General features: G+C 39.3%; 2 protein-coding genes across 7 annotated transcripts in view; both read left to right on the top strand.

The window, feature by feature from the left end:
- MAP7D2 (MAP7 domain containing 2) overlaps positions 1-10455 on the top strand; it is a 63479-nt gene extending 53024 nt beyond the window's left edge. Inside the window, exons 14-19 of the mRNA XM_044442644.1 lie at positions 28-132; positions 776-829; positions 5581-5659; positions 6917-7094; positions 7746-8025; positions 8975-10455. Coding sequence (XP_044298579.1) covers positions 28-132; positions 776-829; positions 5581-5659; positions 6917-7094; positions 7746-7995 — 666 coding nt within the window. The 3' untranslated portion in view covers positions 7996-8025; positions 8975-10455. The remainder of the gene's footprint in view (positions 1-27; positions 133-775; positions 830-5580; positions 5660-6916; positions 7095-7745; positions 8026-8974) is intronic.
- Positions 10456-13357: 2902 nt separating this feature from the next.
- Positions 13358-26609, top strand: part of BCLAF3 (BCLAF1 and THRAP3 family member 3) — a 40983-nt gene continuing 27731 nt past the window's right edge. For 5 of the 6 annotated variants that reach the window (XM_044442045.1, XM_044442044.1, XM_044442042.1 and 2 more), the window contains exons 1-2: positions 13358-13572; positions 25432-25505. In XM_044442045.1, the coding sequence (XP_044297980.1) occupies positions 25465-25505 (41 nt within the window). In that variant the 5' untranslated portion in view covers positions 13358-13572; positions 25432-25464. Of the gene's footprint in view, positions 13573-16832; positions 16853-25431; positions 25506-26609 lie in introns of those variants that run through there. The other variant, XM_044442041.1, reaches the window with a different exon arrangement.

Raw genomic sequence — 26609 nt, 5'->3', positions numbered from 1 at the left:
TTGCCTCTTGACTTTGTGTTTCATTAGAAAGAAGCAGCAGAAGCAAAGGCCAGGGAAGCGGCTGAACATCTGCGTCTGGAAAGAGAACAAATAATGCAACAGATAGAGCAAGAAAGGCAGGAGCGGAAGAAGGTAGCTAGTTTGCTCATTGCAAACGTTAAGGCAGTGTTAGTTTTTGTTTGTTTGCATAAGTATATGAAATCCACCTATAAATAAGGTGTCCTAGACAAGTTGATCTAATTGAACTTTTAGTGTGAAATGCAATATTCAGTTACAAAACTTGTTCATAATTATGATCCATCTTGTGTCCTCTGTGACGATAGGATCACCTCTATGCATGGGTTTAGCTCACCAGTTATGTTCCAATTATAGACACATAATTTATTAGCAGACCTTTAGTAATTCTGTATAGTCTGAAACAAAACTTCCATAGAGGAAACTTGCAGTAATTGCATTAGAGCTGATGAAATGAAATTGCAAATGTTGACCAGTCATTGCATTATGATTGTACAGGTAAATCACCTTTGGTAACTTAAATATTGAGGGATACTAAAAGTGTTGATGCAGGCATAGATTGGTGATGGTACCCTTTATGTGGCTATTGAAAGATATATTATCTTATTTCAGGCAAAGTATCTGCAGAACTGTCAATTTGATAAATACTCTTAGAATTGGGATTAATTTTTTCTATTACATATTGCTCCAAATTCAATTACAGTTTTAGATGTAGCAGGCAAAGGGCAGTAAACACATATTTTGTTTTTGTCTGTTTCAGAGAATAGATGAAATAATGAAAAGAACACGAAAAAGTGAAACACCAGAAATCAAGGTAAAGCGAATTTCCTTCCTCACCAGGATCTGTAGCATGTCACCATTCAATACAGAGTAAATCCTGTTCAACCTAATATTAATCTTCAGCTGCAATTTAACAGAACGGTCACTTCTGGTCCTCATAGAAGGTCACAAATTACACATTTTTATGTAGGCAACTGATTAAACAAAGCGTATGTTAACACGGACAACATAACGGTGAATAATGCTACAGCTTTGTTTCTATCCAGGCTGTATAAGGCAAGAAGCAGCCAGTTTTCATCTACCTGGATTACATGGCACAGGAACCCATTGTGGTTAACTAATCTTGGTTGGTTGTCATGTCATCCAAACCCAGATCACTTCCCACAGGGTGGCTTATTTGCCAGAAACAGGCCACTGCAACAACCCATACCTTGTTCTAGGGGTTCTTTGATCCATGATGGGCTGCTGTGTTGACTAAACCTGGAAGAACAACTTCACTGTGGGTCATAGGGATCTGCTAGGGAACCATATGGCAAGAACAGCAAGAACTCTTGCCTTCCATGGTTTTGGCCTTGCTGACTCTAGTGCCACATGCTCTATCATGCAGCATTGTGACTATCACTCTTTCATCTCCTTTTTTGCTAGGGGCCCCCAGAAAAATGCACAATAAATTATGCTTTCATAACTGCTGGTATTATTGTTGGCCTTCTGAAAGTTTGCTCTTACAGCTATCTGATATGTGTAGTCTTGCAGATCACCAATTCCTTGCATGTTTCATATGTCAGAGCGTGCAAGGAAGTGGAGTGGATATCATAATGGAAATTGACGTGGCAAGACTGCATACACAGTTATTGGCACAGGGGTGCCGGGGCCAGATGCTAAGCTATCAAATGGAAAGCACCAAAAGGAGGGAGCTGCACAAGTAGGTGCACCAGAAAGGTGGACTATATCTCCCTCTTGTCAGTGTGATCCACTCAGTTTAAGGGTTAAACGTAAGTGTTTTCACAGAAGTGCTTCAAAAGGAAGACACAGAAAGCAGGGAGAGCTGGTATCTCCCTTTCTGGAGTAGCTGAAAGTTCAGAGAAGTGTTAAAAAGGTAGAGAGTCCTGCAAAGTGGCAGTTCGACACATAACAGTTACAGGACCATAGTGTCAAAGGTGAAGATATTCTCCCACCTGCATTTACAATACGATCCCAATTGTGCATCTCTGAGACTTGCCATTTTTTAATAAAGCAGCAACCAGAATGGCAGGAGTCAAGACAGGTTATGCTGCAAAAGTCATTGAATTACCTGCTGGAAGTCCAAGGAGGAAGGAGAGAGAGGACAAGCCATGATGAGCTCATTTGTCTGTTGCATGTGCCCTAGTGCTTCTGCAAACAAGCACTGACCCATCCTGGCAATAAGTCACAGGGGGCTGCCTGTTGGTCACAGTGTTCCTGACAGGCACTCAGGTTCATAGTTGGTTGTTGACTGCCTCACTCTCCTTTCTTCCTTGGCCCTCCTACAGGTATCCCAGGGACACTGTGGTAAGACCAAGTTGTCTCCTATTCCCTATCGCGAACATGAACTGTGCTCAGCTGTTTTGTACTTTATCTTTTTTTGGTGGGGAGAGTTGTTTTGTTTTGTAATTGCAAAGCTGTGGTATAATTAAGTGTGGTTAAGAGTGTGGGGCTGAGGCTCAGGTAATATGGGTTCTCATCCCCACTCACTCATGGAGTCCAGTGGGTGACTTTGGGCCACTCACAGACTCTCAGCCCAACCTACCTCACAGGGTTGTTGTGAGGATAAGATGGAGAGGAGGAAGAGAAGTAATTGTAGTGCAATGCAATAGTACATCCATAACAACAAAAATTAGGAGAAAAAACTTACAGTACAAATAAATTGTATTATATAAATCAGCCAAAAGAATTAATATTTGGTTAATTAGATACTGGAGACTGAAAGTGCACCCCCACACCAGGACCTTTGGCTATATGATAATTATTTATTCATATCCATATATACCCTTCTTCTCCTTTACTACTTCTATGTTTCTCCTCTTTTAGGATGATCCCCCTCCATCCAAAATTGTATTGAATCATACAAATACGCTTTCCTTTTATTAATACGTGTTCAATACAACCCCCAAATGTCATTAATTTCTCATATTCCTTTCCATTCTTTCTCTATTTTATATAATATATGTTTATGTTGCAAGATATTCATCCTTCATCTTACGTATTGTAGATAATAAGTCCTTTAACACAAATATCTAATCAATCCTGGAGTAGGATTTATGAACTGATAAGTAAAAAGTAAATCTCTTTTCATCTCCTTTTATTTCTCTACATATCAGTATTATGTATAATTTTATTCAATACTGTAATGTTATGTTTTTCTTCTTTGGTTTGATTTAATCTATCCTTTGAATTGTCCATTACCATATTAAAGTCACCTGTCATTATTACAAATCCTGTCCTAACTTCTCAAATACATTTTTTGTAGAAATTGTATGTGATTAACATTTGGTGGATAAATATTAACTAACGTATAATTTTCCCCTCTCATTTCATCTTGTAGCATCAGAAATCTACTTCTTGCCTCTTTCTTTACTTTTTGGATTTTCATCTTTCTTAGATATAATAATCACCACTCTTCTACTATTTGAATTTCCATATGTTTTTTCATAAACCTCTGATCATGAACATCTTAGCTCCTTAACCCTTTCTCTCTCTTTTTGGTGTGTTTCTTGGAGAAACACAGTTTCAGCTCTATCTCTGTTAATTGTGTAAATTTCTTTTGATTACATTGCCCAGACCTTCAACATTCAAAGATAATACTCTCATTATTTTAAGCATAACAGTTTAATATCATGTAGCCTCATTGTGTATAACCAAAAACTCACACACAAGATAAAAAAGAAAAAAATAAACAACCCCCCCCCCAAACTACCCCATAAAACCATCTCCACTACATCTACTAGTATTTACTCCCTTGAGTTGCTTGGAAGGAAGGAAGGCAGGGTACAAATATAATAAATCAGTAAATAACTATCTTGATAGGAAGCTTTCACGATCCTCACTTTGAAAACCAATGACACACCCCTCAAAATGCTGCAGTGGCATTTTAAAAGGTGCACACAAATGTGTTCAAATAGTTCATGTTATGTTTTAATTAATATTTTAACTGCAATTTTGGGCTAATTCATATGTCTGTACGTTTGGCCTGTCAAAAACCCCCTTCAAAGGAACCTAGAATTTGGACAACTAGCTTTCAAAATGCATTTTCTCTAGAAAAAAGGAGGGGTGCATTTTTTCAGTTTTTTGTGTTCTTGCAGAAAAGTAAACATGTGCACCTTTCTGGGACTACCAGGGCAAAAGAAGAGAAGTTGCGAATCTTCCTGTAAAAGGAGTGTAAATCAAGAGCAAAATTAATTCATGCCTTTAGCTTATCTTCACAACTTACCTTTTAGCAGCTATTCAGAGAAATCAAAGAGGGAAAAACTGATCAGCCCTTTGCTCTTTGGCACTCAGGACATTGCTCCGGCTGAGGCTTCAAATTCCCAAGCTGTGCAAGAGTTATTTTTAAAAAGTATTCATACAAATTGTGTGCACTTAAAAAAACAACAAACAAAACTCAGCCAACCACTGCCAGCCCTTTCAAATGCCTCAGCACTTTGAAAGGGCTGTCAGTGGTTATCTAAATGGGAATTGTGAAAGTTGGCTGTCAAGATGGGATGTATTATCTCTGAGGGGCAAGTAGGGTAAGTAGATTTTGAATAAGCACAGTAGAGCGAAATTGGCTCACAGGCACAGCGGGGAGGGTTGAAAGCCAGTGCCAGAGACACCACGTACTGGCAAGTGCCTGGGCAAGCTTAGCAAGAATGTCAAGAGGTGTTTGCCAAGTGAGCCACTACCCAGGTCCTGGAACCCATGATGAGTTCAGACTCCCAGGTTTGGACTTGCACTGTGGGCACACCAACCTATAGGACAAGCTCTGGGTTGCCAGAGTGGCCTGTTGTCTTCAAATATATTGTCTGAATGCTACTTCCAAGGGAGGCTTGGCTGGTGGCAGCAAGGAGGAGGGCTTTCTCTGAGGTAGCCTCAAAATCTTCCTGGAAAACCTTCATGGCACCAGCTTTATTGTATTTTGGGTGTCCGGTTAAGAATGCACTATTTGCTGAGACATGTACCATCTACAAAAAAACACATGAAGATGGGATGGGGATATTGCCAGTTGTTTTTCTGCAGGCCTAGAAGTATCAACTGTTTTAGTTCAGTTGTAAAAATGTGGTTTTAAATGTAGTTCCATGTTAATGTAATTTTATTATGTTTTATACTTGCTTCATTCTGTATTGTATTTGTTGCTCTTGTTCAACACTGAGAGAGCTTCAGCTATTGGGTGATGTAGCAATGAATTAATAAATGAGCCACCCTGTGGGAATGGATCTTGGTTCGCACATGACAAACCATCACAGGTAGAAGCCCAAATGGGAAAAAAAACCCTAACCAGTATGGCCAGTTTTCAAGGATGATAGGAATTGTAGCCCAAAGCATCCAGCTGACACCATACTAGGGAGAACCTGAGATAAGTCCTTAGGCTATGTTGATCTTTCTTTGTGACAAAGGTGCATGAACCTTAATGAAAAATCTGAATCACTTCCTTTAAGAGGCACTGTCTTGCCCTATTAATTAAATTAATAAATTATCACTATTTTTGCTTAAAATGTTAAGATTAAATGCTGTTTAGTTCAGCTACTTCTTTGCAAATATTTATTTCTAATAACATTAATATGCTTGATACAGAAGGAAGACACAAAACCAGAAGTGCCATCAACTCTAAATGTGGATAGACAGCCAAAGCCACTTGCTATCAGTCAGACAGGTAAAAATACTTCATTTCAATATCAGGTATTTTGCAGACCCTTTTAAGTTTCTGCTTTGACCCATCTGCTCTCCTGCTTTGTGTGTATGTACATGTGTGTGTACATAGGCAAAGTTGTTATTGGGATGACATTTTATGTTATGGATCTCATGTCTGGATTTTAAATTGTAAGCCTCCTTGAGTTGTCATTTGCCTTCAAACACAGGGTATAAACATAGTTAAACATTCAGTCGTACTCTATTTTTTCGCTGAAAGTAGAAACTGGTCTGAATTTAAGAGTCAGATCCCATAGCTTGAATAAGAGAACATATCGTTTGCATGCAGATAGTTCCAGGTTGCTGGCATTTCCAAGTAGGTTTGGAAAAATCCCATGTTTAAAACTTGGAGACACAGTGCCAGCCACTTGCAATACTAAGTTAGGTGGACCAATGATCACATAAACACAGTACCTCCTGGTTTTGCCATAGGATTTTATGTGACAATCAAGTTGGATAGGGGAAGAGAAATACTAACCCAAGGCCACCTTCTTAAGTCAACACTTGTGGAACTTTTAGGAGACAAGTTTCTACAGCCCCTGTGGAAGTTTTCTGGAAGTATGATTGTGGGTTCCAATGTCTTAAAGCTTACCTAAGCACATCAAACACACCAGATGACACAACCCATGTGAAAGTCTTGCCATCCAGGAATTCCAAAGAGAATTCTCCCTTCCCCATAATGTTCTGACAGATCAAACTGGATGGGAAGGATCACATGAGGAGTGAACAGTCTGCCCTTCTCAAACCAATTTTTTTCTTCCCAATATCTATTCTTTAGTGGCTAGGTTTTACTATCAAGTTCCCCCATTGGAAGGGGAAAACTTACTAGCTGCAAAAGAAGAGAGATGTGACATAAATGATCAATGGAAAGAGGAGCTTCTGGCTACTTTCTTCATTGTACAAGTGTGTGCTATTGCTACTTTTCAGATTTCTCTGTCTGCCGATGGGAAATGTTCAGAGCTTTCATGTGGAGCTGATGGCACCCAAGCTGTTTGATGACACACACTTAAATTTCCAGTTTGCATATTTTAATCTTACACATTTCTGTTTTGAACTTTCCCTAGTCCATTCAAATATAATGCATAATCATGCTTTCTATAGAACAACCAGTTTAGGAATAAATATGATGGCTTATATTCCTGTAATTTGAAATACTTAAAACTTTCTTTTTGTGTGTACACGTAGACTTATACCATGTTTGCTAATGTGATTCTTTCAGTAGAGACAAATGGACTCATAAACTGCAAAGAAGATAAAGGCCTAAAATGTTCTGTGCCTGATTCTTTTCCTCATGATGTATTTTCTAATGGATTTAAGCCACTTATGGGCCTTATTCAACTAGATGGGAAATCTAACAGTATGGATGATTCAACAGATGAAGTTCAATCTATGGATGTGAGGTATGTACCATCAAAAAATGACCATGATACAAAGAACTTCACAACTAGTTCTGAATGCCTGATGCTACTTTTGACTTGTGATTTTGTGTTATGGGCTATGCTTCTCAGGGCCTTTTGATTTGTTCTAAAAAAAGACTCATTAAAATAGCACAAATTCCTGTTCAAGACAAAATCAATTCATTGCATTTTGCCCATAAAAAATTAAAGTGTAATGTCTTCTTTAATTAAATAAGCTGCATCAAAGGTCTGCGTTTTTCCCAATTGTGTTCTGGTGTCTTCCATTCCATGGGATCCTGTGAACTATTACTTGATATTTGAACTCTGGTTAAACTTTGGCATACAGAGATGTCCAGTGCATTCACTGCCAAAGAATAAGACTCATGCAGCCTATGCATATATAGTTGGAAGCAAATCCCAGTGTGTCAAATAGTGCTTACTTCGGAGTCACTTTGTGTCAGATTGCAATCTTACTCATTTCAAGGCTCAAAATGTATTTGGTGCTTTCCACTATCTGCTATCCACCCACTATAGAATAGTGAGCTGTGATCATGCTTTTATTATCTGAGGATATTACAAATTTCATTTTATATTTATGTTTTTAAAATATATGGTAATAACTTGGCTCTTCTCCTTACCCCCCTTTTTATACAGTCCTGCTTCAAAAGAAGAGCTCATATCTATCCCTGAATTTTCACCATTGAATGAAATGATGCCTGGTGTTTCTTTGGACCAGAATGGATCAAACAATGGGAAGGCTCTTCAAGAACTACTAGATTTTACTGGCCAGGCTACTTACCCAAAATTATCAAGTGAAAGTATTACCATAGATGACTGTAATAAAAATTTGATTGATGGATTTAATAGTCCAGGACAGGAGACAAGTCTCAACACCTTGTGCTGATAAAATACTACACTACTACTTGGGAATAAGGTACCATATTTTTGTGGAATATAGCTGGTTGGCTATCAATTCCTGGCAGCCTGCCTACTAAGATTATATACTCAAGGTAAATAAAAGCAAGGAAAATAAGAGCGTGCTTCAGCAGTATTGCTCAAGCATTCACACAACAGACAAATGGGGATAACTAGCTTTCTCCAGAAATAGTGTTAACAGATTTATTTAATATCAATGAGAGCAAGCCTGCACTAATTCACTATACCTTGTGTGCATAATTTTTATATGCAAGCAGTTGCCCTTTTGTACAACTAACTCAGAACTTGGGTTTTCTGGAAATCTGGTACTGTTTTTTTTCTAACAGAAATGACCTGAAATAAGGCTATTTGTATAGATAAACTGTTGTATATGTGAGTTCATAACATTTCCTGTACACACATGCTCACTCACTCACACACTCTCTCACTCTCTCATACACACACCACAGGCACACACCCCTGTTGAAAATATTACATGAACTATAAGAACAAGAAGGCTGATGCAAGTGAGCCTTAAGAAATTTAGCAATTCTTCTGTCTTCCCCCCACCCCGAAACGAAATCTTAGAAGCAGTTGGACTTTAAGAAGTAAGCAAAACTTGCAACAAAATCCACTTAACTTGAAACTGAAGTTCTCTTTCCTAATTTCCCCTCTCATTTTAGATTCCTCCCTAGTGAACTTGTTTCCCATAGCTACACAAGGACTTAACAGTTTTATATCAGAAATGAGTTTTCACTTTGGGCTTTCCTAGCTTACATTTCTGCTCAAAGCTTCTCAGTGTCTCTGAGTAATTAATGCATGTTAAGTTTTCCATGTTATACTTTTAGTCTTTGGGAGATTGTAAAATGGAATTGCAAACTAGTTAATGGAACAACAGTGATACATAACAGCATCTTAAAATTAAGTATTTATTTACAACTCATATTGTGTTTTTTTCTCATTGGCAGACCATGTTGGAGAATTCAGAACACTTTCAATGCTGCTGTCCGTAAAACAAAAGCTTGTCATTTAAGAAGCTGCTCTAGTCTGCAACACTGGATATCATGTTACTCTGCACTGAATTTGCTGTCTTCCCATGTACATTATTGAGTAATTAATTGTTTTGGTAAAGAGTGGAATCTTCACTTTGAGTGGTTTCAAGAAAGATTGCTGAGAGTTCTTTGTTTAGAATTTGAGCTGCTAAAATGGATAGTAAATATATATTTCAGTGGGCTCCTGAATGAATCCACTCATTTATTTTAATACTATTATTTTAATTTTGTTATTGAACTGTCAAGCTTGGTTTGTAAATGTACATTAGACTGAAGTTCCTGCGCTTGCCATGTGCCTACTTTTTCAGTTGGGTTTTTTTTTCTTGAGAAAAGACCATTTTATATACCATTCATGACAGGTTTTCATTGTATATCTCAAGCTGAGAAGACTTGAACAATATATGCAACTGCTGGATCCAAAAGGCTTTCTTGCAGACACTGGAGCATTAGGGAAATCCTTCCATAAAATATGGCACATAACCATTTTTATTTGTATTATTTGCATTTGTCAATAACTTAGTTGGCACTGAACCGAATAGTACTACTAATAGAGTGTTAAAATAAATTAGTAGGGTCTTATTACATGAGTCTTTAAAGTATATTTAATTTTAACTGTGTAAAGAAAGATCAGTACCTTTAATTACATGTATTGTATAAGCAATTGTATCATTGGGGCAAAGCTGATATATTAATGTTCACAATATAGCATCTGTTACCAATATTGGATGGTCTTTATTTATGGGATTCACTAATATCCCACAACATCGTATAATCCACTGCAAACAGTATATAAGATGGGCAACAAGATACTATAAGGAATAACTAAGAGCAAAGAAAGTTGTACTTGTGCAAGAAAATAGCCTAATTAGCCTTATTCTACAAACGTGTATGATGAACACTTACTGAGAAAACAGAGGCATTCTCTAAGTTGTACAGAAGACATCATCTAGCACATTGAAACAAGATCAACTGATTTCAGTGGAAAAGTTAAGCACTGACTTTGAATTCTCTTTTTTGAAATGAGCGGAATTTAAAAGTGCTTAACTGAACCTGGTTGTTGCATAAAGAATGTCCACTTCTGGCAAACAATAACTTTTATGCTGTGTTGCCTAGAGGATAATTTTGTCCCATTCTTTACAACAAAGAAGCAAACAAAACTGGCTACTTTTATATGTAGGGGTGTGTTAAAATGTTATGTAGCTCTGTTCTTGTGATTCTAAAAATGGCCCCTGGTGAATAATCAAAGTAGTTAGTGAAACTATGTACACAAAAATGCTTACAATATTTATGTTGATGTATTTCAGCAAAAATACTTTCTTGGTGACTGTGCAGTATGTTGTAGCATGGTACAGTGTCTTCCAAAGTTCATTCTGCAATTTCCCTCCTAAACAATAAAAACAAATGGACTGAATTTGGCTTGATACTGTGATGGCGGTGGTGTTTTTGAAATGCAACATCTTAATCTGTTGTGAATTTTAGAAAATAAGGAGACTATTCTGCTAAACCTTCTCTTTTCACCTTGTGTTATGTTTTTATTTCCACTCTACCTCAGCTATTTTTCAGTGCAATTCTGTGAATATGGGCTGCAAATTTCAGCAATCCAACAAGTCTAGCTTTTGTAATCTACCACATTAAACTACATGGAAACATGAGTGGTGAAAATATGAAGTACACTGAAATAAAAGCATGACCAAGACTAAAGATGTTCAGTTTCCCAATAATGCAGCTTCACAGTGTTTTATGATTAATGATATTCAAAAGCCTCCCCTTAGAGTATCCAGTGTAACGTGAATGAAGCAGAAAAATTGGTGGTGTTCCACTAGCAGCTATGCAAAGCGCTAGCAGAACAGCTTGCAGAAGCACGTGACATAATAAAGGCATAATCAGTTGACCAATGCTTTCATAGGCAGAACGGAAATATTGACTTTGATATTTGTACAAGAATGAAAACAGTTTATGAAAGAGATGGAAGTTTTGCACTAGGAGAATAACGATTGGCGATAATCCTTTGAATAGGTGAGATATCAAAATGATGTAAATCACTGACATTGCAACTGCTGGTTGTGTAGATCAGTCAAATACTGTTTCATTATCACTTAGGATGTTGCAAATGTATTGGGCAGCAGATGTTTAAAAAAGAACTAATTGTTTTTAATAACGTTGTAAAAATAGCAGGTGGCATGTTCAAAGGCAAATTCCTCAATTTCTCTAACATAGGAGGATTCTCTGTTCTAACAGGTTCTGATGACATATCCATGCATTCTTTTTAAGATGAACAAATGTTTTTTTTAAAAAGTTGATCAGTCAGCAGTACAACCATTCACATGGGAGCAATTTTCAACACACATTAGGTTGAGTAGTGAACATTTACTTGGGCATATTGTGTTCATAGGCATTTTGTTAAAGTGGTGGCCACATATTTAAAGTAGTATACGAATGACAAAGATCATTCTTTTCATGCCAACTTCACTAGCTTTAGATTTAATATAGAATACTGTCCTGTACAAAATGCAGTGGAGCAGTTGCAGGTGGAATTTGTTAAGAGTTAGGCACCATCTATGTAGGCAGTCTACTCAACTATCTTTACTGTAGTTTGTTTTCCAGTTAGATGAAGTTCCTACTTTCAGCATATTTTAATGAATGTGTGTTGGAAGGTTATTTCCACAATAGGAGGGTGACTTAATTGTGACACTTCGCTCTATTGTGTTGAAGAATGACCATGTGCCAGAAACAGATGGCTAAGATAAAGATACAGAACAGCCAGGTTATATTTTAGAAAGAATGAGTAGCGCCAAGAAACAGTGAATGCAGGTATGCTAGGGACGTACAAGGAATATTAGACTATTCAGACATACAGGAAATATATGCATTATGTAGGTAGCCCATGAGGGACTACAGAGATGTATTCTGCAAAAGAAGCTTTTTTAATCTAGATGTATAGGCAGTTTAGAGGAGGGTGGGGGATCAGGTAGGTTGTCTGCCAGAGCCACATAAGAGTGAAAACAAATGAGTTGAATGGATTAAGAGAAAGAACGAAAGAGAAGACTTTATTTAACTTACTTTCTTTCCGCTAAATTTGCCCAAGGACCCTCTAAGCTGATTACAATCAGCATATCTAAGGTGTAAGCAGAGAGCAAGACTTGCAACATGGGTTCCTAAACGGATCGGGATCCCACTTTAACAAGTCTAACGCTGTTCTTTCAATGTCAGGTTCTCGGCAACCATATTATGGCCGAACTTTCGCTCCTTTTTTCTCAGAGTAGTTACAAGATAAAATATTAAGGTAGAGAGGTGAATGGGTCAGCTGAATTTGGGTCCCCCCACCCTTTTCCAATACTACTTCATGCTGCTACTGCCCTGTTGACTTCACAAAGTCCACATCCGGAGAATGAAGTTGTTATTTGCACTGTTCTGATCCCAGAGGTTTTTAGCCAGATTGAGTAATCTTAGAGCAGAGGCCACGAGGAGGGAGTTTAAGGTACAATGCGAATATAGTGTCAACAGATTGCGAGGGAGATAGGCTCAAAGCTTCTATGAGCAGTGATTTAATTCACTGTGTGTTGAGAGTACTAATTAATGGGAGTGGGTGAGGTTTATTACCCCCATGGTAACCAAGGTGAAGGAAGACAGTTAACATTGCGATTCCATCATGTTTACTCAGGCAAAAGCTCTCTGTTAAGCAGGATTCACTTCCATTTTAAGCGTGCAGAACACCAAATTGCAACGAAAAAGAAACTGCATGACTGATTAGGACTGCGTGCGTACAGAGCTGCAGAGGAGTCTATTTTCAGTTAAAGAGAAGCCCTATTGACACATCTGGGGTACGATACTTGACAAGTTTAAGGGAACCATGAGATCTTTGCAAGGGAAGCGAGTGCTAACGTATGGATCATCTCCGAAATAATTCGAACGACTGACTGGAGACCGGGAAAAGGCGGCGAAGGACTGCTTCTGACCATGTGAAGAACACCTTCCCTTACCAGTGACCGGCCACAGCCTACTTTTACCGTATGCCTCTGGGTTTGTCATACAGTATCAGCCGCCTCTGCCCAACATTACAGTTAAATGACTAAGGAAGCCGAGAGAAGTATTACTTTTAAAAGAAAAAAAAGGTCCTATCACGTGAGAAAGGAACGGTGGGACAGGAAGACGCAAGCATTTGGGGGCAACAAAGGGGACGTTCCGTTCGGCTGCGGGAGACTCGCCAGGGAGCTCTCCGCATTCGCGTCCTCGCGCGGTTCACTTCCGGGGCACGTAGCGCAGCTTTCCTGCCTGGGGCGGAGTAGGTGGGCCGGGCTGGGCCGACGGGGAACGGCTGCTCTTCCTCTTCTTTGCGCCGCGCTCCTGTTCCTCCTTCCTCCCCCGGGGCTGGGCCGAGCTGGGCTGCGGGCACGAGGAGAAGCTCTGAGCTGAGCGCTCGCAGGGAGGCGGCGGCCTCCGAAGAGAGGACCTCGGAAACTGCAGTAACTGGAGAGGAGAAGGAGGGCTGGCGGAGAAGGTGGCAGCGGGACAAGGTAAGTGCTTTCGGGCTCCGCCCCCTTTCCCGGGCCTGCAGTGCCGAGCCTCTGCGAATCTGGCTGCGCGGGGGAAGAGGACTGAGGAGGGACCTCTCTGAGGTCGAAGCTGGGGGCGCGGGGAGGCGGGCTGCATCCCCCTTGTTTCTCTTTGGAGCTGGAGGACGTTGTCGTGCGGCACCCACAGCGCGTTTTTTAAAACGAAGAACTGAATTGGAGCAAGATCTCCTTTTCTGCCACACTTAAGCTGCTCTCTGTCCTTGTAGAGCAGTTGAGGCGAAGCGACCCGACCGTCGCCAGTCTTGGATGCCTTGTTTAAGATACGTGGTGGTCCGCTTCCCCCCGTCCCATGTTATTATTTCCTCCCGATTAAGAAGAAAAAGAGGCTTGGTATCCGCGATTTTGCTATGTGTTATTTTGGAAGTATAGAGCTTGAGTATGTGTTTTGGTTTTGGACAATTTATTGCAAGCAGTGGCTTCTTCTAGGCTACAGCCATGCCTAACCATTGCCTATGACAACTGAGACTGATAGAAATTGACATCCAAACATCTGTAGGGCATGAGTTTGAAGGAGACTGGTTTAAGGAGTATATCAGCAATATCTCTTGATGTGGTGTCAGATAAAGTGGGGGTCAGAAGCACAAATAGGAGCCCAAATTGTTTGAGCAATAATTAAGCTAAAGCATTTTATAGTGCAATAAAGTGTTATTAATTATTTCTCCAGAATCCATCCTTAGAATCTCTACTTCACATACAAAGATAAATACCCTGATTATGAGTACAAAAACGGGATTAGAACTACCTTGCCTTCGCAAGTCTGGCACTGTTCAGCATTACTGACTGGGGATGATGTAGTCCAACACATCTGGGTGGCACCAGGGTGGAGAAGCCTAGTTTAAAATCTGCTAAAGTAGAACTGCAAAAAGCACTGTTGATTACCTTGGCTTTTTTAAATAGTGCTAGGAATTTGGTACCATTTCCCATATCTGGTTATTAAATAAGCAGAAATGCACACCGCTAAAGAGAATGAAGACCTGCTTTGGATGTTAGAATGAAGAACAGGTGTTTTTTGCCTTTCTAAGTACTTCAGTCAAAGAAGATATTTGTAGCTACTATGCAGTGAAGAATATAAGTCTGTATCTGGAGCTAATTTATTTCTGCATGGGATAGAATCTGCTTGGGTCATTACACCAGAAGCTTGACTCAGACTTAGAATGGTTGCTAGCCAGATGCCTCTACTAGATCCACAAACAGGCTCAGCTATCTCTCATGACTGACTGCTAGCAAGTAGTACTTTGGAGGATGGTAAAAATGGATCTCTGTGTTGAGAGGCTAATGAATATGGAGCTGCTGCTTTTTCTGCTCCTCCTGCGTACCTGTTGCTAGGAAGTAACATCAGGAGTGGACTATTACTCTGCTTCTAGCCTACCTAGAAACATTTGGTTAGCCACTGTGAGAATAGGACATCTAGTGGAAGCTCTAATTCAGTGGAGTTGCTCATATGTTCACGTCTAAACTTAATCTGACATGTGGGGAGTTTCAGTTAGTTTTCTTTGGGCATCTAAACTCTTGCTTCCTTTTATTTTCAATGCATTTGTTGAAAATATAGCTTTTGGGAGCAGGCAGGAGTGGTAGATACTGCCTAGCTTTGCTGTTGGATATCATTCAGCAAAGTGCCAAGTTTGTTAGCTTTTCTGTTGGGTTATGAAACATTGAGAAGTTAATTTACTTTAGATCTGAGACTTGCCCAGCAGAATTTCCTGAAAGATCAGATATAAGTAATATAGTACATATCTCTTACTAAGTACATTGCTGCAAAGTCATTTTTGTTCAGTTGCATTAAGCTGGTTGTGTACATCCGCTTATTTCTTTATTCACTGCCTATTCATAATGTTGTCTTTCTTCGTGTTTTCACTGTCACAGAATAGAGGGATTTAAATTAATGAATTTTAACCACCCAAAGAGGCATGCTAGATTTAAATCACTGATTTTAAATTGCATATCTGATTATACAATTAATGTATTTCCTGAAAAAAGGTGTAAAACATATTGGTTTGTGATAAATTAGTCCTTTATAATACCTAGACATATAAACTAAAATATGCAGCCATGCTTCCAACGTATCTTTTGCACTTCACCATTATTAATGTTCAGGCATGCAAAGCAGATAAACTTTCTAAAATACATTTTCCATTCATAAGACAAATTTACACAGAGTTTAGTAACTAGGAGAAGATTGCAAGGACCTACCAAGAGGTGGAAAAAATGTCATTTGATCACTTTGATTAATGTTACTGCCTCTTTAAAAATTAGCACTATTTGTTTTTGTATGTGTGTAGTAAATATACAGTATTGTGCACCTTTTGTCTTACTCCAGAAAGTTAGATGGACTGCAGATAGATTTTAAAGCGATAAATATTAATCTTCAGTCATAAAAGAAAAATCTCAGTAGCTAACAGATTGTTTTTCAAAGTTAAATGGATTCCCCAGATGTAGTGGTCTGGTTAGACGTACATCCTGATTTCCTCTGCTTCAGGGCAGGGCTGTGGAAAAAAATAGCTAAGAATCATCTATGTAAATCATATTAATATTGTGGCAAAATTATAATATGCTTGTAGTAGTGGCAGGTTTTATAAGGAAGACTTTCTACATAAACTCTAAATACAGGCAACCAAATAACTTGGAAAAATGTTTTACTCTTTTCCAATTAAAATGATGCTACAAACTAAGTAAACATTTCTTATATATGCAGGCAAAATTGTATGACATAGCTTGTTGCATATTCTAAGTATGTACAATCCTGAAGATGCTAGACATGAGCAATTTCTGCAGCTTAGTGTTCTGGTGCTTCTGGCATTTAAAAAAGCAAAGCTTGGCGGAATATGTAAGAGATTTCTCATACAGATTCACGGAATCTTGAAATGTCAAAAAAGTACATTCTGTTTTACACGTTATGACTATTCAACCATGTTGGCTCTAGGAGTCTTGAAGTACATTTACAGCTGACAGTTGTTGATTTCCTCTGATCCACTCCATAGGCCTAGCCATCTTGCATACCACTCATCTATTCATATACAGATCTTCTTTGGTGAAGCAAGGGGGTCTTCCAGGATAAGAAGAGGATCATAAAGCCAAAGCAACTGCATTTCCTGCCACTAGAATATACAGTTACCTTGCCTGTCGCTAGACTCACCACTGCCTAAATTCATCCATGAACTTACAGGAAGATTTGCAGTTGCCAAGTCCTCCAATTATAGAATGGATCATTTAGTCCTTGAGAGTAAGTTAATGCTTTTTGAAAAACTCTGGCCTTTGCAGATTTGTATATAACATTGCAATGTGTTGTGCTAAGTTATGCAAAGTGCCCTCTGCAGTATACTACATTAGTTTGATGAGAAATCATAACATCCACAAGTCCAATTCATAGTCATGGTACGGGCAAAGGTCAGGAACCAGCAGTCTGTAACCAGGCAGAAACAAGGACATGGTCATGAACAACTAGGTGGTCAATAACAGGAAGACAAACAGAGGCACATGTATTTGAGGCAGGATGCATGGCAAGGCAAGACATACAGAATAAACGGCAAGGGTCAGGCAAGGTATAGGAGCTAAAGCACAGCTAGCCAGACAAATTGAATTGCTGCAGCAACATAGCATGGCAGGATACATGACAAGCCAGAATGCACAGCACAGCAAGGCAAAATATGACAAGAAAGGATGCATACAGCAAAGCAGGATACAAACAGTGATGCAGGGTACAGGTCAAGCAAGAGCAGGCAGAATAGCAGACAGAGGGACCTGTATTGCTGAAACCAGTCCTGGAAGGAAGAGCCTCCTCCAGGTTTCCCAGCTGGTGCTCATCAAAAGCACAACTCCAGCAGGGTCTGGGGGCAGTCCTGCAAATGGTGAGATGGTCTTTTCATTCTAGCCAGTTGAAGCCTCAGAGCAGTCCAGACCCTGACACTGACAGAGTTTTTCAGCTGGCTGTCTGAACAGTGTTTGCCATGCAGCTGTGACAAGCAGGTAGGGGACAGCAGAGCTTACTGGCATTCTGGAGGATTGTCAGGGACAGCATCGGAGCAGGAGCATGGGTGGGAGGCAGAGCAGAAGACATGGGCTCCTCAGGATGCTTGTCCTGTTGATGGTGTCCTGTGTGATCCTTGCATGCAACACAGATTTCCTGAGAGCTGAAACCAGAGTTTCTGCATGTAAAGCAAGGACTGTGTTAATCATATGTCGCTCTGGTACTATGTAGTGACCAGACAGGAGTGCTTGGCACAGCTGTCCCCACAGTTGCTGCTGCTAGAGCTGGGATGGCGTGGCATGATGCCCTGCTGCCACTGAAATTCGAAAGCTGCAGATGGGCATGCAAAGGCAGCATACCCAAACAGGAAGGAAGGAAGGAAGGAAGGAAGGAAGGGGGGAGGGGAAGAAAAGGAAAGAGCACAGAGCAGCCAATCAGAACATTTCTGGCTGCAAGTCAGCGGTTGCTAGACAGACCTGGACAGTGATGAGTACAGGCAGGAGTGGATGCTGCAGCTGCAGCCGCTGTTTGGGCAGAACTCTATAGAAGAAACATAGAAACCATGTGGAGGTGAGGTTTCTGATTTTAGACGCAAATACACGCCATGGTAAAGCATGGAAGCTATAGAACAGAGTGTGTTTCTCTGCATGTTTTACAGAGACAATCCTTACTATGCTTCACCATGGTTGCTTGGGTTTAGATATAAGAACAAGATGTGTCATCAGTTTCCTTTGTGACTTGTCATTATGTCTGAACTCAGCTATTGTTTACTTTAGCTTTTAAAAAGCCATTGACAAAGGCCCTTGCCAAAGACTCCTGTGCAGACTTGGCAGTCATGACATACAAGTGGAGGTCTTCCTACAGCTCAGTAACTGGTTAAAGAATAGAAATCAAGGATTGGGAATAAATAATAATTCTTCCCAAGGGAGGGATGTAACTATTTGGGTCCCTCAGGATTTTGTGTTTGAACCAATATTTTTCAACTTATTCATAAATTATCTAGAATTAGGAGTGCGCTAAAGTGGCCAAGTTTGCTGATGATATCAGACTATTTAGGGTGTTTAACGATTATGCATGGCATGGTATGGACATAGTGGAGAGGGAGATATTTCTCTCCTCCTCTCATAACACCAGAGCTTAGGATCATCTATTGGAGCTGATTGGTGGGAGATTCAGGGAAGAAAAGAGAGCCTTGGTTATTGGGTGGTATAGAAGAGATGGTGATGGTAGTAGTAGTTCTTCACACAGTGTATCAATAAACTATGGAATTCAGTGCCACAAGATGTAATGATAGCCACCAGGTCCAAAAGCTTTAAAAGGGGATTGGGCAAATTCATGGAGGAGAATATTAGCAGCCACTCGTTCTGATGGCTATAAGCCACCTGCAGTATCAGAGGCAGTGTGCCTTACGTTTAACTGTTGGTGGGGAACTGGGCAGGAACATGCTGTTGTACTCATATCTTGATTGTGGGATGCTGTGCACAGCTAGTCTGTTAGATTACTTGGATTGGCCTGATCCAGAATGGCTTTTCTTACGTTCTTATGCCAATTACTACCTAAATTCAGAGATCATCAGAGATGCTGTAGAGCTGGATTAGAAGAACAAATTCCCCTACTGAAGCTTGGCATTGAGTTTTTGGATGAGCCAATTGATTTATGTAGTTCTCAGTCTACAAAAATGGATTTTTGTAGTTATTTGTATTGAAGCAGTATGAAGCTTGAAACAGGCTCATGTTCTGTCCAAAAATGCTACCACTGAGATCTGGTTCACATGTAATACTAACCCATGATCTAAAGAAACCAGAATTCACAATGCAACAGAAAACTATTTTTGAGTCTGTGGTTAACAAATCATTTTTTAAAGTGTGGCTAGGTGTACACATTACAACAAACCCAAAATCAGCAAACCATAGGTTAAATAAACCATAGGCTAGCATTAATTCCGAGAATCAAAGGGTTTGACAAATTTCGATATCTGTCATGAAACATAGGGATGTAACATACAAAGCAACAAAAGGCCTTCATTAGTTAGGCATTATAAGCAATGCTTAACCACTGCTAAGGTGGAAGGAATTAGAAATGTTTTTATATGTCAGGGAGGTTTCTTGTGCTGAAGTTGTAAATTTTTTGGTAACCTTCATAGTTTCCAAACTGATTAGAACTGCATCTATTCTGTGTTCATTTATTGGTTCTTCAGGCTTATAAATCTGAAGCTCTTTGGAAATATTATTTTCCATCATATTAGCAAGTAAATCTGATTAAACTTGTTAGGAAATTTTGAATATATCTGCAATAAATAGGAATGTATTAAATCAAGATTGTTGTTGTTTTTCTGAAAGGATAATGCCTTGAAGACTTGCAGCTGGATGATGGATTCTACAGCTTTCCTCTCTTTAAATATCAATATACAAGAAGTTTTAAATATGTTGCCTTTTATGGCATTCAGTAATTTAGTTACATAGATACTTCAGAAACGGATTATAATGCAAGAAAACAAGTTTCAGTCTGAATGTATTCTTTGCTGAAAACTGGCTATAAGCAAATGGCTATGTCAACAAAGCAAAAAGGTGGAGTTCTTGATTCTGTATTTCTAAACAAGAAAATGCTACTGTATCTTTCTCCTGAATTATTACCTGCAACTGTGCCTCTAGTACATAAGGACTGCTGAGCTTAATACAACAAACAAATGGTTATAGCATTATAGTAACAAACCTCAGGTATAGCTGCACTAATAGTGATCCAGATTCAGGTTGACAAGGTATGCAATCACAATACATCAGCCAGGTAAATGTTCCTATTTTATTACGCTATGTCATTCAGGTAGTTCCTTCTCCTAGTCTAAACATATGTATGTTTCCTTGAAATTAAATTTGCTGTTTCCAGTTGCCTCTTTTGTTCAACTGATTATGTGCAGGCTACTCAGGTAGCCTATTTGCCTGATGAATAGCATACTTCAAATAATAAGCTGCTTGCATTAAGGCAAGTGGACCATGTGATTTATTCATTTAGCTATTCCAGTTATTTATTAGTCGCTTTTCAGAGCCAAACCCTCACAAAACAATAGACACAAAATAAGAAGGGTACATTAATTCAGAATATTTAACTGCAAATATATGCATGAGGAAAAACTGCTTTAATCAATTAACTTGAGGAAGAGCAGTAGGGAAAAAAGCTGCATTTTAAAGTTTTTTGAGGTCAGAACTGAAGAGACCAGGTCATTGTGACTGGAAGAGAGTTTCACAACTGTGTGGCCACCACCAAGAAGTCCTTATCTCATTTACTCATCAACTCAACCAGTTACAGGAAATATTATCAGATGCTTACAGTGGTTTAGGGCCTTTAAAAGTAATGCCAGCATTTTGAATTGACCCTTAGCACAAAAGTGGCATCACTTATTAGATTGTCTGACCCACATCTAAGTAATAAATAGTATATTGACCAGTTGACATTTTCAAGCTCAAATAAAGCACATTGCAGTAGTCCAATTTGAAAAAGTCAAGAACATAGGTAACTAAGGCTAGTATTAGCTGTATGAGATAGGGCCCCAGGTGAGTTTATTGCCACTTCCTGTGCTTTGTGAGACAACGAGTCCAAGACTTTCCCTAAAATATGTATCTGGTCCTTCAGGAGTATTGCAACCTATACAAAACCAGAATAATACTGATATCCAGATTAACAGAGCATTCAAACCACAAAACTTCTCTCTTACCTGAATTCAGTTGTAGCTTGCTCATTCATTCATTCCAGAATTACATCCAGACCTTGGCATATTGTGCAGCTATCTTCCAAGGAAACTCAAAGATACAAGTATCCCCAATGCATTCATTTTCTATATGCTGTTCTCTTGATTTCAGGATATGCTAGGATCCCTCCCAATCACACTTCCAATTCCAATGCTATGTATTTGTATTTTATGTGAATTACCAAAATGAGTTTTATTCACTTACATGTATTTTATAAAGCATTATCATAAAGAAATGTGGAAGCATGCCACTCATTATCCACCCACTTTCCTAAAGCAATCACATCCTAGACTTGGCAGCTGACATCCACCCACAAATGTTGAAGTTACAGTGAGTGTGAGTAAGCCTTTGGAGTAATCTGAGTATCTGTCTTCAGCTCAATAAGCATCAGCTGTATATCATCCAGCACTATGACTTAAAACATACCCTTCTTTCCTGTACTTTAATTCTGATTGCTTGAAGATGTAATTTATTGTAACAACAGTGTATTGTAATTATAAGAACTGTATGCTAAGAATCTGTGGTAAGTGTTTAAACTGTTGTTCCTGTTTGAAGTATAGCAAAGCAGAGTTATTTCCATATCAAAGTTTTGTTTCTCTCCCAAATTAGCTAAACCTCCCTGTCAAGATGAGAAATGACTTGACTTGGGAAGCATGTTACAAATCCTGTATTAAAACATATGAGCAGTTTCTTTCCACAAGGTGAAAGGAGTGTCTGTATTGGAAATTATGCTTGTTCTATTTATCCCAAAGCAAGATCTTATGCATGATGTCAGTCTTTCCCACGCTACTAATGTAGCATTGCGGATTTGGATGTGAAGGCTTTTTTTCTTGGCTGTGACTTCAACTGCACATATCCAACTTGCAGTTGGTAGAACTGTGATTTTTATTATGGTTTTTTTTGGCTTTCTGTAGTCATTTGGGACATGCATAGGAATGTTATTCAAGTTGTGAGTATTGTACTCATAAGTGAGCACAACAGAGTCACTTCATTGATGCTAACACATATTTACTAAATTTTACAGTAAGCTGGAATTTGGAGTTGTTGGATGAATATTGCTAAAAAAAGAATAGGGATATCAATGATGAGAAACAATATGGGTTAATAAATCCTACCTATGCAAGGAAGGGGAAGCAAAAAAACAGATCAGTTTGCAATCATGGTACACATTTAACAGACCAGTTAGAGTTACCTCCTTAATGTATGGATGACCCCAAAAGAATAGTCCTGTTAATAAGATGTGATGAATATAAGTGTAAACAGTCACGAGGATATGCATACTGGTTATGCCTCTTTGTTTCCAGTCTTCTTCAGTTGAACTGTAAGGTCTGAAATGAAGCTGTAATTGTGTTTGGCTGAACAGGGTTACAGTTTTCCAGATGTTTCAGATGAACAGGATAACAGGCTCTTCAGATGTTCTGGTCCAACATGGGACGGTTAGAGGAAGAGTGCAAGCAACCAGCATGCACATCCTGTATCCCCTCTACAGCACTTACCATTCTATAAACCTGAATAACGGGGCTACAGGGGCAGGGCCATGCACGTGCCCTTCATGTGTACAATTTCTCTGAATAAGCCTTCTCTTTTAGCAAAAACAGAAGGAATTTGTGACATCAGTCCAAAAGTTTTATTGTAGCAGAAGCTTTTTGAGATAGATCGCATTCCTTGTAACTGATAAGAAGGACTCTTGTTCTATTTCATAACTTCTCGGTTACTTAATAGAAAACACTAACTAATATTCTAGTTTTAAAATTAATACTGATGCATATATAGGACAGCCTTCCACATACTAATGGCCATGTGGACTGAGGATGATGGGAGTTGTAGTCCAACAGATCAAGGGCATCAGTCAGTGGTACTGTTAGGGTTCAGTGTTAGTAATACAGTGGGCTTTCTAGTTTATAATCGTAAACTGTCCAGTAGTAGTCTGGAAGAATTTGGGGCCTAGTCAGTCTGTGGAATGACAAGTTCAGTGTGAGCTTTTGTCAGCATTCATAGGGCAAAGCAGGTGGGAACTGAATTATCTTCCTTGTCCAGCTGCAACTTTCACCTTTAGAGGTGAGGGTCATTGCTTTCTCTGGGAACCTAACAGGAGCAGTGGGGGGGGGGCTGGTTTGCATAGGTGTCACGCAGGTTGTCGCTTCACCCCTGAAGAGCAGAAATGAAACAGATGGGATAGGGGCCTTGTGGATAGGCTAGCTAGTCCCTTTCTGAGTCAGTGGTTCAGGGGAGGGAATCAAACCTTCTCTTTTGTCTTTCATGTCTGTTTCTTTGGTGTTTGGATTCAGCACTGTCTGAGCCTAATGCAACACTCTGTACATGCACTTTGAGCTTTCTTCACTTTGGATTTTTAAGTTAAGACCCTTCTCTGAAAAAGACTGTTGTACTTTGTATGGACTATTCATGCTTGTGGGTTACGTACATCTTCTTTATCCAGAGGGGGCCCAGAACCCAGCTGACTTCTGGTTCAAGGCAGGGAGCTTTGGACACTGGAATGGCTGCATGTGGAGGATTAAATTGGATTTGATTCTTATTTTGCCCTGGACCCTTCTTGAACTTGCAGTATCTAGAGGATTCAATCCAAGGGGCAGGGCTGGCTCAGATCTGTCTGGGGATGTGCCTCATATTTCAGGTCCTGCTCTAGAATTCCTTTCCTTGTCTCAAGAGTAACAGTGCTCAGATCCTTCCCTAGTCTGAGGAGCAGCTTGGAGTTGCTCAGATCCTAAGACTAAGACTCATGGCCCCCAGAAGTTTCAATTGGGTAGCAAAAGTGGCTCAGATCTATGTGAGGGTTGTCAGGCCTCTTTCTAAGATTCTTTGCCTTGTAGAAGTGGCTGAGATTCCTTACCTTGGTATGGAATGGTGTGAAATTTGATCTTTGAGACATTCAGCCCCCTGTCTAGATGTGGAGCCATATTGAGAGCTTATGGCAAATTGCCATCAGCTGTATGATTTCTGAAGACTGCAGCCGTAAGGTTTAGGCTGTGGATTTTGCTATAATAATAGGGTCTCAGTGATTTGGAGTCTCCTGTGTCGGAGTGCTAGAATGTGTGATTGAGGAACTGGGTCCTCCTGGGCCCCCAGCAGATACAATATGTTCCCAGTATCTACTGGATCAGGAGATGCTATAGCTGAAGTTTCAGGACAGTCTTCAAGGGTAACATCTTTCAAACTACATTCTAGTTTCAACATAAAGCTTATGCTTGGTTCTTTAGTTTACAACAGTGTTGAAGCTTTCTTACAGGATACAGATGATATTAAATGCACCAAACCATTGCTTATACAAAAACGGCTTTAAGATGCAAATGAATCAAAGACTGTTACAAGACTGATCCTGGAAGCATTACCTCCCTCATATGTTTACATTTGGGAAGTAATTTTCCCAAGTCAGTGGACAAAGACCATAAAGATTTGTTTTGCCTCACAACTAGTTTACATGAAGTGCAAATAATTTCAATACAGTATTATATCCTTAAAAAGAAAACTAGAATTCCTGTAGTCTACCAATGTGTGCTAAATCCAGAAAGTAAGAGTGCCTACATATTATCTCTTGACAGTTAAGACACAGAATGATTCTGAATATGAACTGTTAAGAACATTAATGTGTATCTGAGCAAGGTTCACCTTAGCATTATATTCTTCCTGGGATTCTCGGCAACCAGCAGGTGCAAAATCATCAATCATCAACCAGTTACCAGCAAGTGTTCTTTGGTAGAACCTTCTGGCCATCTCCTGCCAGAGCTGATCCACCTGAATAGGGATGGTGCCTACTTGGCTTACCTACCACAGTTTGTGTTCCTGTTGTGCAAATACCTTACAGTTTCAAATTGTAAGAAGAAAAAAATAATTTGTAAAAGTGAAGCCAGAAAAGTATTAATACTGCAGTTTCGGGTAATGTGAGAGTTTGCAGGTGTTTTCCATTTTGTTTTTTTATTCCTGTAGTTAACCATTTCAAAATAAAAGAGATTTATCTGCCAATAACATACTCTGACTGTTTAGACATTAAACTTTACTTTAAAAAATCCATCTGTTTCCAATTGTAACAAATCCTAATTATTACTAAATAGTAATTTGTTTTTATTTTCTTTATAGCTTCAAGAAGTTAGTTTATAAATATATGAGAAGATGGTCAGATCACGATTGAGATCACCAAGATGGAAACGAAGGTAACCCTCACATTTTTCTGTTGAACATAAAGGTTTCACTTACCTTGCTAGAAGAGAAGCATTAAATGAAAAGAGATTTTTCAAGGTTTGAGTAAGGTTACAATCATAACCACACTTGAAAGTCCTATGTTTAGGGCTCATCTGATCTATACGAAAAGAAACGGGGTGTTCTCCTGTTTCCCCGTTGTTTCATACTGTCAGGTGTGATAATGCCAGCATCTTTTAGAATGGTATCGGGAAGACTGAAAACACGGGGAAGCTTAGTGACTTCAGCACTACATGGACCATTGTGATTCAGCAGATCGGAGGCAAGGGTGTTCATGGGCATAAACTTCCTTCTGCATGTTAAGAAAGAACTACATTTAAGGATACACAGTAGTGCATCATTAATTTAAGGCCTGTGAGTAGAAAAATGGTCTGCCATAACAAAAGGCAAGTTAGGGAGTTGTTCATTCTAACTTTTTAAAAACTGAAGTGGTATCCCCAATTTTTTAAAATTTTTTTGTATGTGCAAGAAAAAATGTGAGTTTTACATAATCCCAGCATTTCACAAAGATGGCTGGATGTTTGAGAAAAGGCAGTTTAGAGTGGAAAGGGGAGGGGGGCTAGCTCAGTTAAAATGAACATGGAAAAAACTGCTTGGTAACCATTTTGCCCCCTCTTTATGAGGAATTTATAGCCTGCCCCCTGTAACCATTGGTGATTTCCCGTTCCTCTTGTAGTTGGTAGAATGGGATTTGTTTTGTAAAAATGAAATGTATTTACTTTTAAAATAATTTTATAAGGTATAATGATAGCCTGTGGGAGTCTCATAACAGTGTGCAGCAGCAGCTGCTGTCTGGGCTGTGTGCCACCTCACAGCTGTCTAGAACATGGGCAAGGCAGGAACAGAGAAATTGCTGCTTGGGGAGAAATAGAATGGCCACAGCCCAGCTCACCCTCTGGTAAAATCAGGCTAAAGCAGCTCTACCATTGTTACTTTCTTAATTAGATTTTATAGAAGGGAGGAAGAAGGCTTTGTACAAGGCTTCCTACTGTCCTTTCACTTGGGTTGCCTGGCATGTGGACTGGCCAAAGGGGAGGCCTTGCTCCAGAGACTTAAGA

This window comes from Varanus komodoensis, unplaced genomic scaffold (assembly GCF_004798865.1).
Source record: "Varanus komodoensis strain SLA01 unplaced genomic scaffold, ASM479886v1 scaffold4, whole genome shotgun sequence".
NCBI classification, from domain to species: domain Eukaryota; kingdom Metazoa; phylum Chordata; class Lepidosauria; order Squamata; family Varanidae; genus Varanus; species Varanus komodoensis.
The sequence above is the reverse complement of the archived record's forward strand: the minus strand, read 5'-3'. Positions and strand labels throughout refer to the sequence as shown.